The sequence below is a fragment of the Chiloscyllium plagiosum genome, chromosome 10, assembly GCF_004010195.1.
Source record: "Chiloscyllium plagiosum isolate BGI_BamShark_2017 chromosome 10, ASM401019v2, whole genome shotgun sequence".
NCBI classification, from domain to species: domain Eukaryota; kingdom Metazoa; phylum Chordata; class Chondrichthyes; order Orectolobiformes; family Hemiscylliidae; genus Chiloscyllium; species Chiloscyllium plagiosum.
In genome coordinates this window covers 14,476,397-14,493,554 of record NC_057719.1, presented here as the reverse complement: position 1 = coordinate 14,493,554, position 17,158 = coordinate 14,476,397, and the positions used below count along the sequence as shown (strand labels likewise).

The 17,158-nt window shown below is 43.0% G+C and overlaps 1 protein-coding gene across 1 annotated transcript in view; it reads left to right on the top strand.

Moving 5' to 3' along the window:
- Positions 1–17,158, top strand: part of LOC122553394 (latent-transforming growth factor beta-binding protein 2-like) — a 366,328-nt gene that overhangs the window by 37,877 nt on the left and 311,293 nt on the right. Inside the window, exons 2-3 of the mRNA XM_043697103.1 lie at positions 4,324–4,523; positions 8,892–9,062. Coding sequence (XP_043553038.1) covers positions 4,324–4,523; positions 8,892–9,062 — 371 coding nt within the window. The remainder of the gene's footprint in view (positions 1–4,323; positions 4,524–8,891; positions 9,063–17,158) is intronic.

Here is a 17,158-nt window from a genome sequence, read left to right as displayed (position 1 = left end):
CAAATCCTCCAACCCTGGCAACATCCTTGTAAATCTTTTCTGAACCCTTTTAAGTTTCACAACATCTTTCCGATAGGAAGAAGACCAGAACTGCACGCAATATTCCAACAGTGGCCTAACCAATGTCCTGTACAGCCACAACATAACCTCCCAACTCCTGTACTCAATACTCTGACCAATAAAGGAAAGCATACCAAACACCTTCTTCACTATCCCCTATCTACCTGCGACTCTGCTTTCAATGAGCTATGAACCTGCACTCCAAGGTCTCTTTGTTCAGCAACACTCCTTAGGATCTTACCATTAAGTCTATAAGTCCTGCTAAGATTGGCCAAGATGTGACTTCGGACCCACAGGAATGTAGTTGACTTTTAACTTCCCTTGAGCAATTTTGGATGGGCGATAAATGCTGGTCTAGCCAGTAATGCTCACATCCATGAACAAAGGAGACAAAATTGAATCATTGAATGATTCCTTGACTCTAGAGGCAGCAAAATGTTATTCTGTATGAAGGAGCAGGCCAGGTAGTGGGTGCTTGAAGGGAGGCATAGAATATGGAGGAACAGAGGCCCCATTGCCTTCCTGATTCTTGTGATTCAGTCAGGGGTGGAGATGGTCGGATATTCACCTGGCAGCCAAAAAATATGCTTTCAAGTCTTCCTACTTTTTACGTAGTCCCTCAGGATTTCAGCTGTGGATTCACTTGTGTCTTGTACAGATCCATCCTGACCACCCTGCTCTTATATTTGATGCCTCAATTAATAATGACAAGTAGCCCATTGCATTCTTAACCAACATACCGACTGACCTTCTCTCATCACGGATCTACAGTCCTGCTCATCAAGGTCCTTATGATCCTCCATATTTCCTTGGGTCCTGCCATTTGACATGTATTCCTTTGCCTTATTAATCCTCCTTCATGCTTTTCACAATTAAATTTCATTTGCGAACAGCCAAGTCATAGAGTCATAGAGATGTACAGCATGGAAACAGACCCTTTGGTCCAACCCGTCCATGCCGACCAGATATCCCAATCCAATCTAGTATCACCTGCCAGCATCCGACCCATATCCCTCCAAACCCTTCCTATTCATATACCCATCCAAATGCCTCTTAAATGTTGCAATTGTACCAGCCTCCACCACTTCCTCTGGCAGCTCATTCCATACACGTACCACCCTCTACGTGAAAAAGTTGCCTTGTAGGTCCCTTTTATAAGTCTATATTGTTTCGTAGCCTAAGACTTTCCCCTTGCTATTTACACAATCAATTTTCATTTCATTTGTGAACTTGCTGATCATACCTCATACATTCCTGTCTAGATCATTAACGAATGCAATACACAGCAAGAGATGGAGAACTGAGCTCTGTGGTACACCACTGTTCACAGGCTTCCAGTCACAAAAATACCCTTCGATCACCACCCTCTGCTTCCTGCTGCCAAAATAATTTTGGATCCAATTTTCCAAATTATTCGGGATCCCATGGACTCTTCTCTTACAGTCTGCCATGCAAGACCTTGTCAAAAATCTTACGAAACTCCATGTAGACTGTATCCTCTACACTGCCCTGATCCACAGTTTGGAAACTGCTAGAAAAACTTAATCAAGCCAATTGCATGTGATCTCCCTCTGACACAGCTATACCTTCCCTCTTGATCTGCAGATTAATTCTGTCTCCTAAAATAGTTTTCCTGAAACTGATGTTAGACTTACTGGCCTTTAGCTCCCTGATTTGCCCCTATCATCCTTCTTGAATATTCATACTACAATAGCAGTCCTCCAGTTCTCTACCACCTCTCCTGTATCCAGACAAGAATTGAACATTAATGTCAGGGCCCCTGCAATCTCCTCCCTTGCCTCGCACAGTGATCTGGGATTCAAGGAATACAAGCAGACAGAAAATGCTGGAGAAACTCAGTAGGTCTGGCAGCATCTGCAAAGAGAGAAATACAGGGTTAATATTTTGAGCCTGGTATATTCGGTTCTGAACTGAAAAGTCATACCAGTCTTAAAATGCTATCTCTTCTGAAGAAACCAGGATCATTCTCAGCGCGTGTTTCCGATTTCTACCTTTTGACCTGGCATACATGTCATCTTGGGCGAGGACACTTACCCAATTTTAATTCTGTTAAAACCACTAATTCCTCCTCCTCCTCTTCAGCTGTGATTTGCTCAAGTATATCAGAGTTCTCTTTGATTTCTATAAATACATCTTCCTTCTCTGCTGTGAATACAAACTTATGATGTGGAGAGTCGAAGGATGTGGTGCTGGAAAAGCCCAACTGGTCAGGCAGTATCTGAGGAGCAGGAGGATTGATGTTTCGAGCATAAGCTCTTCATCAGGAAATGTTAGACTGGGTGGACAAAGTCAGAAGTCATACAACACCACGTTATAGTCCAATGGGGTTTATTTAAAATCACAAGCTTTCAGTGCACTGTTCCTTCATCGAGTGAATGCAAATGTGAAGTACCCTCACCTATATCTTCTGGCTGTACCCACAGTCTGCCACTTAGGGGCCTAATGGGCGTCACTCTGTACCTAGTTATCCTCTTTTGCTTAATACTTATTTAATGTGTATTGAAATGCCTTTGGATTTTCTTTAGTTTTATCCACCTGATCATCTAGCCCTGATATCTATTTCTAATTCCCTCTCCATTTTAAATGGAGCGATTAAAATTTACAGGGGTCCACAATTTAATAAGAATGTTTTTGAAACCATCCCATCCCCCCACAATAAAAATGTAAGCATATCAAAATCGGAAAAGTTCACCAGTGGCAAATTTTACGAAGAGCAAAAGCCAAATACTCTAAATGCTGGAAACGTGAAATAATAACAAAAAAAGTACTGAAAATGATCAGGTGCAGAAGCATGTGACGAGAGATGTAGAGTTAGGGATCTGAAATATTAACTCTGATTCTCTCTCCACAGCTAGAGTTTGCACATTCTCCCTGTGTCTGCATGGGTTTCCTCTGGGTACTCCGGTTTCCTCTGACCATCCAAAGTTGTGCAGGTCAGGTGAATTGGCCACGCTAAACTGCCCATAGTTTCAAGTGCATTAATCAGGGGGTTGGGTCAGGGTGGGTTACTCTTCGGAGGGTCGGTGTGGACTTGTTGGGCCTGTTTCCAGTCTGTAGGGAATCTAAACTGCTGATTGGACCTCTCTAACTTCAAATAATGTTGATCTTGCTTTGTCTAGCTATAACCCATATGCTTCGCTCTGTCTAAGCACCCTATGATCAATATGTCCTTATTTGCTATGATCTGCCTGCACTGCTCACAAAACAAAACTTTTCACTGTACCTAGGTACATGTGACTGCAATAAATCAGATCAAAAACAAATCAGACGATGATCAGTGTTTCCACAATTCTTTGGTTTGTTAAAGGCCTTTGTGAAGTGTTTCTGATATTCTTACTGCGTGCAGTTCAGGTCACCAGACTAGAAAGATGTGGAAGCTTTGGAGAGGTTTACTGGGAAGTTACCTGGTTTGAAGGGTATTAGCTATGAGGACAGATTGAACAACCATGGTTTGCTTTCATTTGAATCTCGAAAGCTGAGGGGTGACCTGATAGAAGTTTACAACATTATGAGAGTGGTGGATAGCATGGATAGTCAAAGTCTTTTTTTTCTCCAGAGTAGAATAGCAATTTCCAGGCAACATAGATTTATGATAAAAGGGCAGAAGTTTTCAGGAGATGTGAGAAGCAAGTTTTTGTTTTAAGAGGCTGGTAAGTGCCTAGTGTGTGCTGCTAGAGGAGGTGGTAAAAGCAGATACGATAGAAATGTTAAAGAGAAACATTGACAGATGTATGAATAGGGGGATAGAGCGTTATGAATAACGTTAGAAGTAATAACATTTTAGTTTAGAAAGGCATCGTGTATTGCAATAGGCCTGGTGGGCCAAAGGCCCTGTTCCAGTGCTGTACTGTTCTTTACCGAAAGCAACAACTGCTGGAGATCACAGCATGTCAGACCGCATCCGTGGAGAGAGAGCAAGCTAAGCTGTGCTCTGAAGAAGAGTGATCTAGACTTGAAACATTAGCTTGTCCTCTCTCTCTCTCTCTCTGTGAATGCTGTCTGACATGCTGTGATCGCCAGCATTTGCTGCTTCCAGTACAGATTCTAGTATCTGCAATAATTTGCTACTACGCTGGACTGTTCTTTGTTCTTTATGTATAACTGCAAACCTTTTACTTTGAATCTTTTTTTCTGAGTAAAGTTGTCACCTGCCTCAAATGTTTTTAATTACAGTGCACTGTGTGGTTTGATTTCTTAAGCTAGAGATATAGCCTGAATTTGATTTTGTTTTTCACCATCCAGCAGTACATTGAGTAGATATGGACAGCCTGTTAATACTCAGCAAGTGCCTGGAACATTACGTACTGTGAAACATCTATCGAATGGAAATGGACAGCTACTCTCAAATGCGTTATTTAATGGCAATGGGCAGGCACGGGTCCAGAATCGTTTCACAACAAATGGGCAAACATTAGTCGAAAATGAGCATCCGTTGTTACGAGGTGAGTGACGAAAGCATTTGTTTCAAATCTCAGAATTGTTTTTTTTTTAAGGATGTAATTTAGTAAATGGCCCAAAGTTATTTCCTTCCAAGTCTCATCTCTACTTCCTTCACAATCTTGATCAGTTGAAATGATGGACATGAGATGATGGGCATTCTACTGTTTCTGAAACTCCCCAGTTATTGGAGCAGGGAATACTAAAGCATGTATCCTGCTCTTTGAGTTTGTCATTTCTCCTTCTCAAGGTTCTACTCTCTAACTATCTAGTTACTTGGAGTAAATCAAGACATTGTGCAGAACTTAATGTCCTCCCCCAGGATGGGTTTGGGGACAAGGATTTTTAAAGGGTATGGCGTGGGTACAATACTATCTTCCCTCATCTGCTTTGGTTCACTCTGAAGTGGAAGGATCAACAATGACCTTGTTGACCAATACTAAGTGAGACCTTTAAGTGAACTTCCTTGGCCCAACAGGAGAAGCAGCATTGAGCTGTCTTCTATGGGAGGGAGGGGACTGAGATCAGAGACATCCAGATTCTGTGATGTTGCTGTAAGGTAGGGATGCTACCCTTTTGGAAATGTCAGCCCCTGAATGCGTCACATCTCAGACATCCAGTGCCTTTAGTCCATTGTTAGGCTCCTGACACAATAGTGGTCCTCTGCATTGTGAAGAAGAGAGCACTTCATGTTCTGGAGAGATGTCTTGTTGCCATCATTAATTGTGATGCCGGTGATCAGGTTGCTGTTGAACTTGCTGGTCCACCTTTGGGAGAGAATGCTCACGGATGGAAATGCAACAAAGCTTTTTTTCCGAGATGTATTCTTCCAAATATACCTCACTGCCACTTGCAAAGCCCATTTCTTGGCTCTGGAACATTTCAGATCTACATGTCTAAAACTTGGTAGCATTAAGCATTCACCAGCTACACATGGTGTCTACATGTCATCTCCCAGAATCAAGCATGTTATTCCTGAGTACGATACAAGCTTAAGTACTAGATGAACTTTATTATACAATGGAATATGAACTCTATCTGGCCTACTTCAGTCAGTGGAATGATATCAATAAAACGGGTGACTAAACTGACAATAAGTTTTGAATCCTGTGTATGACTCTTCAGTAGTTTCAACTGGTTGTGGAGTCATAGTCATACAGCACAGAAACAGACCCTTCAGTCCAACCAGTTCATGCCAACTGTAATCCCAAACTAGACTAGTCCCACCTGCCTGCTCCTGCCCCATATCCCTCAAAACCTTTCTCATTCATGAACTGAACCAAATGCCTTTTAAACATTGTAACTGTACCCATACCTGCTACCTCTTTTGGAAGTTCATTTCCCACAATACCACTCTCTACGTAAAACAAAATCGCCCTTCATGTATTTTTAAAATTTTAATCCTCTCACCTTAAAAATATGTTCCCAAGTCTTGAAATTCCCCACCCCAGAGAAAAGACACCTACCATTCACCTTATATATACCTCTCACGATTTAATAAACCTGTATACCGTCACCCCTCAATCTCCAATGCTCCAGTGAAAGTCCCATCCTCTCCAGCCTCTCGTTGTCTATCAAATCCTTCATTCCCGGCAACATCCTGATTAATTTCTTCTGAAGAAGATTCATAGCGGACTTGACACATTAACTCTGTTTCTCTCTCCTCAGATGCTTCCAGACCTACTGAGTTTCTCTCACATTCTGCATTTGTTTCAGATTTCTAGCATCCAAAGTATTTCACTGTTTCATTGACAAGCAGGTTGCTTGTTAGTTTCATGTGTGGAACTGTTCTCAACTCTTGGTAGTTTTTGTTCTTTATTTTATAGTCATACAGTCATAGAGATGTACAACACCCTTTGATCCAACTCGTCCATGCCAACCAGATATGCTATATAAATTAACGCCTATTTGCCAGCATTTGGTTCATATCCCCCTAAACCATTCCTATTTATATACCCATCCAGATGCCATTTAAATATTGTAATTGAACCATCCTCCACCACCTGCTCGTGCAGTTCATTCAATGCACACACCACCCTCTGTGTGAAAAAAAGCATGCCTTTGATCCCTTTTAAATCTTTCTCCTCTTCCCTTAAACCTATGCTATCTAGTTTTGGACTCCCCCATCTCCAGGGACAAGATCTTGTCCATTCATCCTATCCATTCTCCTCATGATTTTGTAACCCTCTATAAGGTCACCCCTCAGTCTTCAACGCTCCAGGGAAAACAGCCCCAGCCTGTTCAGCCTCTTCCTATAGCTCAAACCTTCCAACCCTGGCAACATCCTTGTAAATTTTTTCTGAACGTTTTCAAATTTCACAACATCCTTCCTATGGGAAGGAGATCAGAATTGCACACAACATTCCAAAAGCGGCCTAACCAATGTCCTGAACAGCTGCAATGTGACCTTAAAATATAGATGGAAAGTGTGGTGCTGGAATAGCAGAGCCAGTCAGGCAGGGTCCGAGGAGCAGAAGAGTCTGCTATAATGGTCTTGAGTATTGAATATTTGTGTGGTTATATTGTGATTGGCTATGTGACATATTTTGATATCTGTTTCTTATAACATGATTTGAACCACCTAGCTATAATTGGGCTACAAACTGGACATTATTTAAATGAATATTCATAAGACACCACAATGTGTTTTCATGTTGATTTTGAATTTGTTCTTCAGTCCTGTGCTTTTTGAAATGAGCATTTCTGGGTTGCTGTGCTGTTTGTTCCATGATATCTATTCTGAAAGCTGAAACGGACTTATTTTTGGGAAGCTTGAATTTGTATTTTCACATTTAAACAGATGTTTCTTTTGACATTTGTATCTTCTTATAATTGACAGTGGACAGGAATGCACTGGTTATGTCCTGTTCCTGTGTCTCTGAAAATAGTTTAAAAATATCATGGCTCCAGAAATAGTGACAATGTAATCGTTAAACCTCCTCAAAAAATACACACACACACACACACAGACAAAAAACTACATGTCACTGGTTCAAATTGCCAATTCTAAAATAAATCAGATGAGGAGAACATATACATCACAGACCTTGCACCACATTATTGTAAATAGGGGTGACAACAAGAAACCCATTGAGGTGAAGAATGTTTGAGTTTTTTTAATTAAAATAGCTGTGGCAAAGAAATAAAAAGAATTTTGCAACAGTACATTGTTTGAATACATCGGCCACTATAAACCTGATGTAGATCTCATGCACTCCATCCAGTCTTTGGTGCCAGCAGCCACTTTCTACATAACAACTAATTTGCACAAAATCTAATTTTCTCAATTAAGTTCCAACATCGCCAGCGCTCTGGAGCAATGATGATTTTTGAGTTCTTTTTTTTTAGTTATTTTTCTGGATTGTTAATTTCTTGGAGGAAGAAATCTGCCCACCAGCAAAGGAACAATACATATTTTGTTCATGCAAATTATTTGCAAAATACAGAAATAATGCTTCAGTTATCCAGAAACAGTAAGTTTGACTTTTTTTTTCTTTTTACCTTTTTTTTTAGGAGTTGAATTAAATCAAGTATCATTGCTAGCAGTTGATCAGAAATCATAGAATCCCTCCAGTGTGGAAGCAGGCTATTCAGCCCATCGAGTGCATATTGACTGTCTGAAGAGATCCCGCCAGACCCCACCCTGTCCCTATAACCCTGCATTTCCCATGGCTAACCCTGCACATTCCTGGACCCTATGGGTAATTTAGTATGGCCAATCCACCTATCCTGCACAGTCTTTCGACTATGGGAGGAAACTGGAGCACCCAGAGGAAATCAATGCAGACAAAGGGAGAATGTGGAAATTCCACACAGATGGTCACTCAAGGCTGGAATTGAACCCAGATTCCTGGTGCTGTGAGACAGTAGTGCTAACCACTGAACTACCATGCAGTGGAATAGAACATACCATTTCTGAGGACTTAACTATGGTAGGGTCAGTTTAAAAGCCCACATTCTGCTGAACTCAAATCTAATTCCTGAGTAACTGAAATATTCTGGGGGAACGTTTTTTTTTTAAATTTGCATTATACAAGCCATGTTGAACTTGGAATCTCTGCTGAGGTCTTTAACTAATCCACTGACAGCCACTGATCTGGCACAGTTTGCCATTGTGTTCCTCTTACTCACCATTCCACATGCCCTTTATTTCAATCCTCGCTCAGACTTTGGAGCATAATCCAACATAAACTCAATGTACTCTGTCCACTTCCTGGTTTGGAGAATTGTAGGTCAGCTGCATGGTTGCTTAACTGTTCCTTCACAAAATCTAATTCTCTCTACTTGGCTCCAACAACTCCAGAGCTCTTCAGCAACAATGATTTTCAACTGTGTACTTATTTGCTTACTTGCTGAATTGTTATTTCTTACAGGGGCAAACCTGACCACCAATATAGGAACAATAAAAATAGTCTTCACGCCAACTATTTGCAAACGCCAGTGTATAAATGGAAAGTGTTACAACAATTGTAAAAAAGGCGACCCAACCACCCTTTACAGCGAAAATGGTTACGGCCCTGTGTCCAAATCAGGTTTTCGAATCTGTAAGTAAATGTATCTATTTCTGATTACTGTTCTGCACAAGAATAGCCATTTTTAAATCACTCTGTTGCTTTATTTTGTAAACATTTATAGTTTCAAAATGTTAAATATTTTGGAAGTTACAAGGTGTAATATGTGGAAATGGATCAATTGGCTAATTAATGTAAAGCTCAGTAAAACAATGGAATCATGGTGGAGATTTGCTTACTGAGCTGGAAGGTTCAGTTTTATGGAATCACTTTGAACTGTTTTGTTAGACTTGTGTATGGGCAATTCAAGGAATATTTTAACTTTGGGCAGACTTCAAGCTGGTGACAAAAGTCAAAGATATCCTTGAGTTCTATACACTTTGAAAAGCAGCCCCACTTGCCTGTCCCGAGTAAGTTATGAGCTCAGATGCAATGTTCAAAGGCAGTTCTCCAATCAGGTCTCTGGCCGGGGATTTCACCAGTTCCATTATGGAGCTGAATCTCAATCGTTTCCTGCACGGTGGGAACGTAGGCCACATGTGGTTTTCATGTGCTAGGGGTGTTCGAATCTTCCTTGCTTCCATTGATCTGGTGAAAACCTCATCAGTAACCCCATTATCTATAGACTGGGCTGATCAAACATACTTTCCTATTCCATCTTCCATATGTTTGAAGGTTCTGTGTTGTCACTCACAATCCAATTCACACATCACCCCTGGACTATGCTGCCTCCTAGTTAAGTAATGCCGTGCACATTTTCAGATCCTCAAGGCTGTTTCCATTCCTTCCTTATCTCAGTGTAACCACCTTCCACCTCCATAAAGCTACCAAGGGAGATTTGCTTATTAATATGCAGTTGCATATTGTACTAAACTTGCTAAACAAGCTAGAATTGAGACAACTGGAGGAAACTCAAGCAGGCACCTGATTGGTGCAGCTCACTGCTTACACCAACTTGGAGATAGTGAGGACTGCAGATGCTGGAAAGTCAGGGTGGATAAAATGTGGAGTTGGAAAAACACAGCAGGTCAAGCAGCATCAGAGGAGAAGGAGATGAAGGGTCCTGCCTAAAACGTCGATGCCCTGCTCTTCTAATCATAGAACTCCCGACAGTGTGGAAACAGGCCCTTCAGCCCAACAAATCCACGCTGACCCTGTGAAGAGTTACCCACCGAGACCCGTTCCCTTCTCCGATATTTACTCCTGACTAATGCACCTAACCTACACATCCCTGAGCAGTATGGGCAATTTAGCATGGCCAATTCACCCAACCTGCACATTTTTGGAATGTGGGAGGAAACCAGAGCACCCAGAGGAAACCCACACAGACACGGGGAGAATGTGCAAACTCCACACAGACAATCGCCCAAAGTTGGAAACGAACTCTGGTCCCTGGCACTGTGAGGCAGCAGCGCTAACCACTGAGCCACCGTGCTGCCCTCTGATGCTGCTGTGCTTTTACCAGCTCCACATTTTATTATCACCGCTTACTCCATTCAAGCTCCACGTGTGTATGTGCAAGCCACAGCTCAGGGTGGAGTTATGAGCACCAGCCCCTCATTCACAGACATTGGCTCCCGATATTTTCCTAACTCTCCTAACCATCATGGCATCACTCTGAAACACTAGCAGTGCCCTCTGGAAGCACACACTTACATTGGTAGGCGCACTGGCATTTGGCCTTGAAAGGCCACACACATGGGCTGGCATGGAATGGACCAGGCGGCACCTTGCTTTCTCAGCACTTGCCCACTGTCTACTCACAGTAGCCATACCATGCCTTACCTTGCCGTGCCCATTCACACAGTCACACAGCCAGGTGGCTTGCCTCGCTGGACAGCAGCCCTCAGTCTGCGGGGGGGGGGGGGTGATGTCTTGCTGTCAGGTAGTGTGCCACATCAGTCCCATACTGCATCATGTGGCCAGCAGCTTATCGTGACAAAGTTTGAGGGGAGCAGCCATTGGCAAAGCCCATAGAGTCACCTGTCAGTCAGGGAGTCCTGGCACAGTCAGTCAAGAGCAGCTTGCAATGTCATTCAAGGCGATGGCTCACAATGAGGGGGTTGTGTCTCTGCATTGTGCAGAGTGGGCCACAGTCTGTACTGTCGCTCTATTGCAGCAATCAGAGGGGGCGGGGAAGGTACTCGGGCAGATGCACTTAACCAGGAGGCAATATAGTTCAGGGGTGATGTGTGAACAGGATAGTGAGTGACAACACAGAACCTTCAAACTTATGGAAGATGGATGCAGTGGGGTAGGTGCACAGCCACTGGTCAGGGGTCTTGGCAGTCCTCATTGGCGGCTGTCCAGTGACATTCACAATGAGGGGGAACCTTAGTCACATCACCCACAGAAATGAAGGGAAATGCTGGGGGGTTGGGGAATCCAGGAGTGAGACTCTGCTATTCCATTTCAACCTCTGGGCGCATGGGGGATGGGAGATATGCTTCCTCCCAAAATTTTCTTTTCCCGCTTTGTGGGTCTTCAATGTCTGTCTGTGGGGAAGCGATGACCAGAACTGGAAGTGAAGGTCGTGCAGCCATCAGGGAATGCTGGGTAGGAGGATCATAGTTGTGATGAGGGGAGCGGCAGTCTCTGCAAGGGAGGGATACAGTAAAGCATTGCTGTGAAAAGCAGTCATGGGCTAAGGAGGCACTTTTGTCCCTATTCAGGAGCTGCCTCACTTCAAGATGTGGGTGGGGTGCAGTGAATGACCATCCCTGGTATGGCCATCTCATGTGTTGATATGGGTGGAACTAACCACTATAGAGCCATAAGGCTGACCGTGACCCACTGCCCAGACTGCAGAAGCATGGACCCCCTAACCATGGCCAAACCCCTGGACTGATATCAGAGGGTATCCTTGGCTTACTGTGCTGGGACCACCTGAATGATGGCTGCCTCCGGGACTTCAGTGAGATCCTCTCTCTTTAGTCTTTGAAATTCTATACTTCGCTGTGAGAAACAGTGGGGGAGTACTATTCACAGGGTGATGTTTTGGCAAGTGTCGACGAACAAACAGATCTGCATGTTCCAGTCAATGAAAGGAGTAAGAACAGCAAGCAATCAGGGAGGTTAATTATTGATTGGATTTCATCACAGGAGGATTTGAATTCAGAAGTTAGGATATCGTTAGCAGACCAAAAGGGGGACTTAGTGAGGCCACTCATGGAGTGCTGTGTGCAGCTTTGCTCTCCCAACCTATGAAAGGATAAACATATCATGGAGGGAGGGCAGCAGAGGCTCACTAGGTGTATACCTGGATGGCAGGACTACTGTGTGAAGAGAGATTGGTTGGACGGAGCCTGAACTCACTAGAGCTTAGAAGAATGAGAGAGGATCTGATTGAAACATGTGATATTCCAACAGGACTGGACAGACTAGATGCTGGTTTCCCTGATGAGGAGTCTAAACCCAGAAGGTACAGATGTAGGATGTAGGGTAGGCCATTTAACACTGAGATGAGGAAATATTTCTTCACTCAGAGGAAATTCAGTCTGTGGAATTCACTATCACAGAAGGCTGTGGTGGCCGGGCTCACTGCATATATTCAAGAAAGAGATTGAAAAATTTCTCAAACGTTATGGAGAGAAAACATGAATATGATGTTAAGAAAAAGGATCCATCATGATGATATTGGATAGCAGAGCAGGTTTGAAGGGCTGAATGTCCTACTCGTGCTGCTGGTTTCTGTAAAGCATCAGTGAGTATGGGCACTTGCAGATCGTATGGGAGAGGAACTGGGGAAGTGTGAAGCTGTGTGGGTTTATAGGAAGTTCTGTGTCTCTGTGTCCTTTTTTTGCTTAAGAGAGAAAATAGTAGCAGGATAGAAATAGAGTGGAGCATTTAAATTGTCACCTCTAGATTTAATTTATCCAATACTCCTCCAGCTGACTATCCTTGACCCTATATTACCTTGTGACCTTCCAAAACTCTGCTACCTTTAGTATTAATTAGGTTCAAGACTTGCTCACCCAGCACCCCACGCTTGCTGACATGCACTCGCTCCCAATTTGACAATTCCTCAGTTTTAAAATCCTCATGGTTTCAATGCTCTCCATTGCACTGCCCCTCTCCAACACTGTGTGACCACTATCTACAATGCATTTCCCCAAGTCCTCTATGTTCCTCCAAAGCTGTTTTATAGATTCATACATTGCAGAAAAGGCCCTTCGGCTCATTGCATCTGCACCAACATAGCTACCACTGAAAGTGCGCTAATCCCAATTTCCTGCACTTGTCTTATATCCTTGAATGTTATGATATTAGGAGTACTTCTCCAAATATTTTTTTTAAGTTGTTTTGCACCTCCGTGGATTCCATCGATCTGTCAGTGGTACTTTCAATGGATCCTAAACTCTAGAATTCCCTCCCTCAACCTCTCCATTTCAACCTTCTCCTCTTCCTTTAAGATCGTCCTTTAAAACTCCTAATTGACTAAAGGTTTGCCACCTGACCTTCCTTGACTCGCTATCAAATATGTTTTCCTTTATAATGTTTTGAGAAGCTTTGTTGGTGATAAAAGTTTCCAGAAACGTAAGTTATTGTAGCTCTTCTTGGAATGAGGATGGTTAAAAGTGGTGTTCAAGATTGACATAGTAAATAAGATAAAACCAATTCCAATGAATGAGGGTGGTAACCAGAGGGCACAGATATTTGGCAAAAAAAGCCATTTGTGAGATGAAGATTTTTTTTTACTCGATGTGTTGTTCTCATCTGGAATGCATTTCCTGAAAGAGTGGTGGAAGCAATTTCAATGCTAACTTCAAAAAGGGAATTTGATATATACTTACAAGAAGAAAATTTGCAAACCTGGTAGAAAAGAGTAGACAATTGGGGCCAATTCGTAGCTGTTTTAGAGTTGGCACAGGTGCAACTGGCCAAAAATGTTTGTTGTATCAGATGATGAACTTTACTCAGAAAGAGGAGGAAGGAAAATATTTCATGATGATACCATGGCCTTGTTATGGGGCAATTCACACATTACTTGTGTCTTGCCATTTTTGCTTAATGAGAGAATGTCTTGTCCATAAGTTTAAATACATCAAACGTACAGTAAACTAGCAAGTCAGTTTTTAAAGATTTGGAAGGATTTCCTCTGCGTGCTTTTTGTGACAGTCATAGGGTGAAAATTTAACTCAGAGGTGAAATGGTGCTGGGGTGTCAGAACCAGATATAATCGCATTATTTCTACCATTGAATGCATTTTTGCAAATCGTTCATGTATTTTTTATTCACTTGTGGGACATGGGTGTCACTGGCTGGGCAGCATTTAGTACCCGTCTCTAATTGCCCTTGAGGAGGTAGTGATGAGCTGCTTTCTTGAACCGCTGCAGTCTATGTGCTGTAGGTAGCCATACAATGCCCTTGGCGAGGGAATTCCAGGATTTTGCCCCAGCTACAGAGAAGGAACAAGGATATATTTCCAAGTCAGGATGGTGAGTCGCTTGGAGGGCAACTTGCAGGTGGTGATGTTCCCGTGTATCTCCTGCCTTTGTAGATGGAACCATCTAACCACTAGGTGGAAGTGGTTATGGATTTTGAAAGGGTTGACTGAGTTGCTTGTTATTTGGAGAAGCAACTAAATGAATGTTGAACTCAGAATTCTGGTTCATGTCAGCACATGTGTTTCTCGTGCTTTATGAAATGAACAGAGCCAAGAAGGTGAGACTGTGACTGGGATTGATGATGGCTATGTGAAATCATTGCATCAAAAATACTATATCAGCAGCTATCACCACCTCAGCCATGTCTGCTGCATAGAACAAAGAAACCGTATCCTGAATTAATTCACTTTCCGTTTTTTCCAGCAATCTCCTGAAGAACTTCTTAACCTATTGCCCAAAACTGCACCTCTCAGGTGATTGATAGTGATTTTGCCTGGGCCACTGCTTTGTTAGATTAGATTAGACTAGATTACAGCGTGGAAACAGGCCCTTCGGCCCAACAAGTCCACACCGACCCGCCGAAGCGAAACCCACCCCTAGGTGATTGATAGTGATTTTGCCTGGGCCACTGCTTTGTTACTTACGAGTCCATTCAGAACTCAAAGACTCTTGCATCTGTTGCACTGGCTAGATTCTTACAGGTGCAATTGGTCATAGACTGCACGCTGGTGACAACAAAGGTGCACTCGTAGCAACCAGCAGTCTGTCAGTTGGTAGAGATACCCCTCCCTCAATGTCCAGCTGGTAGCTTGGCACTAAAAGTTTCTTGTGAATGTTTATACAAGTTATCCTGGAAGGTGCCATCATCATTCACAAGAAACAGATACCATTGCACTTTGCATCTTCACAAAGAGTCAGAGAATGGCTTCTTGGAGCATGCATGAAGTTAACTGGAGGACCATCTGCAGAACTATGTATCTTCCCAGTAATCTGTGCTCTCTTTTGCTTAGGAGCCAAAAGGAATCTATGTCTAGTCTGTGCTATCTTTGTTTAAGAGACAAAAGAGACCTATGTGCTAGAAGATTAGGATGAGAGGATTTCCCTATGGTGAGAGACTGAATACATTTGGCCTGCATTCTCTGTAGTTTAGGTTAATATGAGATGCTTTCAATGACACTAAGATTCTGTTTGAGTTTGATAGGAATCTAGACTGCACTAAGGGAACATCCTCTAAATAAGAGGTTGCTTGTTTCGGACTGAAGAGAAGTTCTTTCAGTCAGTTATGGACCTTTGGAAGAGTCTCTTCCCAGAGGCTTCTGCATGCTTCATAGTTGACAAATTTCATTCTGAGATAGGCACATTTTTCATACCTCAGGGAACTGAGGGATATGAGGACTAGGTGCGAGAGTGGAGTCGAAGCCTGTTTTGAGTAGACTAATATGATGTGTTCCTATCCTTGACTCATGTTCTTGTGAAATGGAATGCATTGAGAGGGTGTTTTTAGAAAGCTGGGGATATAAAATTGAATGTAAAGCTATGGGCACTGCTCCTGTGGCCTACCAGCATATCTTGTCCTTTTTGGAATTGTTCATGTGGTAGGGAAGGCACTGAGCAGCTTTCTTGCCCTAGTAAGTGCCCAGATAATGGGCATCTAAGGAATTTCCCCTGCTGCAGTGCCAAATGCACTGCCCAGCAGCTTATTGCAAATTAGTAGTGGAGAAGGAGGTGGAATCTCCTTCTAAGGACTTGCTGGACCCAATTGGAGGCTCCCTAGACTCCAACCCTTCCTCCCTCTCTCCCTTCCCCCTCCCCCCCCCAAAGTTATTCCCCTCTCTCCTGGCCTCTCCACCCCAAACAGCCCAATGCCCTTGCCCTCTCTTTCAGGTCACATTAAAGCCCCTTGTTCCCCCCCCCTCACCCCACACACACACAACGTAAATCATAGCTGGCTCAGGGGCATTGTTCATTAGGGATTGGTCCTCTTCTCTCAGTAGCATTGCTTGGAGCAGGACCATTTAAGTGGCTGGCAGCACCAAGTGTTAGGAATTGCTCCCCAGACAGGCTGAACAGGACCACCTCAATCTCACGAATGGCCAGGAGAGTGAGTCAAGCTCACCAAACCCTCTTCTCCCCTACCATCGGCAGTTACACCGGAGGGCTGTGGGAGTACACAAGGAGGGTAAAATTCTCTGGCCATTGTGTGGGTTCAGTGTCACATTGCCTTACATTGAGGCTGAGTGTGACTGTAAGTGACAGTTTGTCAGATGGTGGAAAGTCTCCATGAAAAGCCTGTGCAAAAGACTGTCAGATTGAGGATCACAACTGACAATTTCAGTACAAATCTGACAGTTTGATTAAAATAAAGACTAACTTAAAAGAGTTGTTTTAATAACATACAGTAGCTGCTACAGTGTCAGTCTCCTACTCGTGGAACATCTGTTACTGATGGTCTCACTCCTGACAATTCATGAGAGTTTTTAACTTGGTTTCCTACTTTGACTGCTCCAAAACTGTCCTTGTGACCAGTCTTTCTGAGCTAATTGATCTCTGGGGCTCATGATTAGACTTTAATTCAATAGCAATAAAAATAGAAATTGTTCGAGAAACTCAGCAGGCCTGGCAGCATCTGTGGAGAGAAAATGGAGTTAACATTTCGAGTCCAGTGACCACTCTAAAGATGGACTCAAAACTTTAACTCTGCTTTTTCTCCACAGATGCTGCCAGACTTGCTGAGTTTATCCA